The 3,410-nt window shown below is 56.8% G+C and overlaps 1 protein-coding gene across 1 annotated transcript in view; it reads left to right on the forward strand.

Annotated features, from left to right (window-relative positions):
• The window catches only part of MONBRDRAFT_9531 (uncharacterized protein), a gene marked incomplete at both ends in the record, with an annotated part of 7,310 nt that extends 4,440 nt beyond the window's left edge, over nt 1-2,870 (forward strand). The window contains 3 exons of the mRNA XM_001747078.1: nt 362-466; nt 527-1,039; nt 1,146-2,870. Coding sequence (XP_001747130.1) covers nt 362-466; nt 527-1,039; nt 1,146-2,870 — 2,343 coding nt within the window. The remainder of the gene's footprint in view (nt 1-361; nt 467-526; nt 1,040-1,145) is intronic.
• Nucleotides 2,871-3,410: the final 540 nt, after the last annotated feature.

A 3,410-nucleotide genomic window follows, 5' to 3' on the forward strand; every position in this document is an offset into this window, starting at 1 on the left:
TGACCTCTCGCCCGAGGCAAACGGGCGTATCATCATGAACACGAGGGCCGAGCATGACGTACCCTACATGACCCAGCTGGCCAAGCAGGCAAGCATCTCGTGGGGCCACAGTTTCAACAGCCAAGAACAGTTGGACCTGGCTGCGGCCATTGATTAGCACCGGCCGGAGGATGGATGGCTGATTGTTGTTGCACCGACAGGCATGGGCAAAGCATTTTGTACCCTGCCCAAGCTGGGCTGTCGCCCGCATGCCGGTACGGTGCTGTGGATTGTGCCGTTTGTGGCCGTGGCCAACGATTTATTGCGGCGATTTCAAGGCGCAGGTCACAGTGCCCAGCGATGGCTTGGTCCCTCTACACAGGTGGCAGATGGCCTGGACGTGCTCATCGTTACGACCGACATGTTTGTCCGCGTGGGATCTGAATCGCTACACGGGAAGGTCTGCTTTCAGCGCATCCGCACCGTGGTGATGGACGAGGCGCACACACTCATCTCGGATGCCAGCTACCGAGATGTGATGGACTAGGTCGCAGCCAGTGTGGGCTCTGGCAGATGGACCAACATCAAACGCGTGGCATTGACGGGAAAACTTTGCATCGGGGACCAGGAGCATCTGTTTCGAAAGCTGGGTCAGCAAGTGGGGGGCAAGGTGTACCGTCTGGAGACGATGCGGCGCGATCTGCAGCTGCGTGTGCTTCACGGAAACCAGCCAAACTTTTTGTCGCATGTGCAAGCCATTGTGGACACGCAGCGTAACATGCGTCAGGCGAATGGGGAGCGTGTGCACATGATGGTCTTTTGTGACACTGTGAACGAGGTGAAGCTGCTGTGTGACCAGCTGCACGCACGCGGCTACGTGGCCTTGCCCTACTACACCGACCTGGAGGAGAAGGCGCAAAAGGACCATGTGGCACAGTGGCAACGGGGTGAATGCGACGTCATTGTGGCCACCAGCTGCCTCAGCACGGGTGTGGATCTGCTCACCATTCGCCACGTGCTGTGGTATGGCAACGGCTACAACATCTATACGCTGGCCCAGGTACGTTGTTGCTCGAACAGTCGTGTTACTGTATGGATTTGAAAATAAAAAAACAAAAAAAAAACAAATGTTGGTTTTGCTGATGGTGTACATGTGCTTGGGCTAGGCCTTTGGTCGGGCTGGTCGCGATAAACAGGGTGGAACTGCCGAGCTGTGGCTACCAGTGAGACGTGGGCCAGCACCAGGCATGGAAACTTTTGTCGAAGGCAGTGCGTGCCGCAGCTGGGCGCTCGGCAAGTTGCTAGATCCCCGCGCCGCGACATGCTTTGCTGCCGGCCAGCCGCTTTGTGACGTGTGCGCAGGAACAGCACAGCGCCTGGAGCCAGCAAGAGCTGCACGCCAGCAGCGCGCTGCCCAAGCGTTGAGTGTGGCGCATGTGGAAGCAGAGCCCGAGGCGATGGCGGAGGAGGAAGATGTGTTGTCTGAGCCACCTGCAGCACGGCTCGAGGAAGAAGAATCGATCGGGCCAGAGTCCGCCTTGGATGTAGCTTCAGCATCAAACGTCGAAACGGCAGCGTCTTCAGGACCAGCTGCCGTTGCGGCGCAGTCGAGCAGAAGCACTCCACGTGCCCAGGACACGGCTGTGGTGGCGACAAATGCAGGGCCAATGACGGATGCTGCCGTGCCACGGATACAGACAAGTGATGCTTGGATTGATGAGGCAGATACAGCATCCATGTCGGTGCCAGCTTCACCCATGGTCTCTGATGCTGATGACGAGGCGCCTTTACAGCAAGACGCGCGTGGCCCGGCGCAAGCCACGATGGCAGAGGACGAGAGCACGCCACAGCCAGTCATGCAGTCAGCAGCACAGCCAACCCCCACGAAACACGCGCCAACCCCGTCGGCCTCGATCATTTGCGTGCCAGTACCATCGGCCTCGGGTTCAACCTCGTCTCTGGCGCGATCGGCTGCAAGCTCAGCCTCGGGTACACTGCGGCGTAACCGAGTGCCGCTGGTTGCTGAAAGTTCATGTACCCCTGGGTCTGGCCATCATGACGATGATGGCAACGGCATCGCTACCAGCCCTGCTCCCTCAACATCCAAGCGAACGGCATCGGACGTCACGTGCACAGCTGCTGCTTCTTCAACAGCGGTTCAAGCAGCAGAGTCGCCTCTTCCCGCAGCAAAACGAGCAGCATCAAGTGGCACGCGCACCGCTACCGTTGCCGCTACTGCTACCACTCGCTCTGAAGCCACGGTATCTGCTGCGGCGCCACCGAATCGACACAACGTCGCGCCAATATTTCGGTCGAAATCGGGGACAGAAAAAAAATATCTGATGCACCACGCGGCGGCTGAAAAGTTTATTAGCGTTCTGAAGTTGATGGATGATTACTGCATGCGATGTACCATTCGACAGGCGAAACCCGTCCTGAAGGCCGGGCATCGATGCGTATGCAATCGTGTTTGTGAGCGGTGTCACTTCGGAGGACACGAGACAAGTGATTGTTCAGTGCACCTCGCATACCCCGACAGAGCCTGTTGCTACGCTTGTGGAATGCCAAGGAAGATTCGTGGATGGGATACATGGGATCACCGTTGCAGGCAGTCCCAGGGGCTGAATTCGGGCCTGAGCTGTATCCTCCTTTATTCGGACTGTCATCAGGGGCTGCGCGACCTGGCCCAGCGGATGGGCTACAACTTGAAGGAAATGACATTGAAGGATTTCGATACGCGCGACTTGTTTGTCAAGTGGCTGTACTCGTCCGGTCCTTGTCCATTTCCAGGGCGTGGGCATTGGCGTCTTGTGGAATTTGTGTTTGAAAGTGCGAGGATCCTGCTCCCCAATGAGGCGAAAGCCCAAGTCGGCCCCGACAGTTTTCGCTAAACACACACAGAAAGCTCTTTTGAGAAGCACAGAACACAGAACCGAATGTCAGAATGTCATCATCTTTATTATCTTCAATAACTGCTAAATGGACTGCATCTTTTTACTTGGAATGACCATGATCTGCTTCAATTAATTGAAACTTTGCTGCATTAACCTCTTGCCTCTATATCCCTTTGCTTTTGACTTCAATTTTTTTCTTTTCTCACTGACACGCGCCACGATGAAGCGGGCCATGGGCGGGGCGCGCGCGCGCTCCTGGTGGTGCGTTGTCGTCGTTGTGGCGCGACGGGCAAGTGCTGCCGAGGTGCAAGCGACGTCATGGATGAACGGGTGGCCAAGCGACATTGCCGCGTGACCGTCATGGATTTACCATTCTTGCTGATCTCGTGTTGGGCTGCCATTTGTTGTCAAGACAATTCCTCGCTCTGACCCATGAAGAGCCGCGATGGCTCGTGCGCTGATGGACGCGCTAGCGAGGCCCAAGAGCCACGGTGCCTGGTCAGATCCGGCACGAAGCACTCCCGCTCAAATGCAGGT

Source organism: Monosiga brevicollis, genomic scaffold, assembly GCF_000002865.3.
Source record: "Monosiga brevicollis MX1 MONBRscaffold_15 genomic scaffold, whole genome shotgun sequence".
Classification (NCBI taxonomy): Eukaryota; class Choanoflagellata; order Craspedida; family Salpingoecidae; genus Monosiga; species Monosiga brevicollis.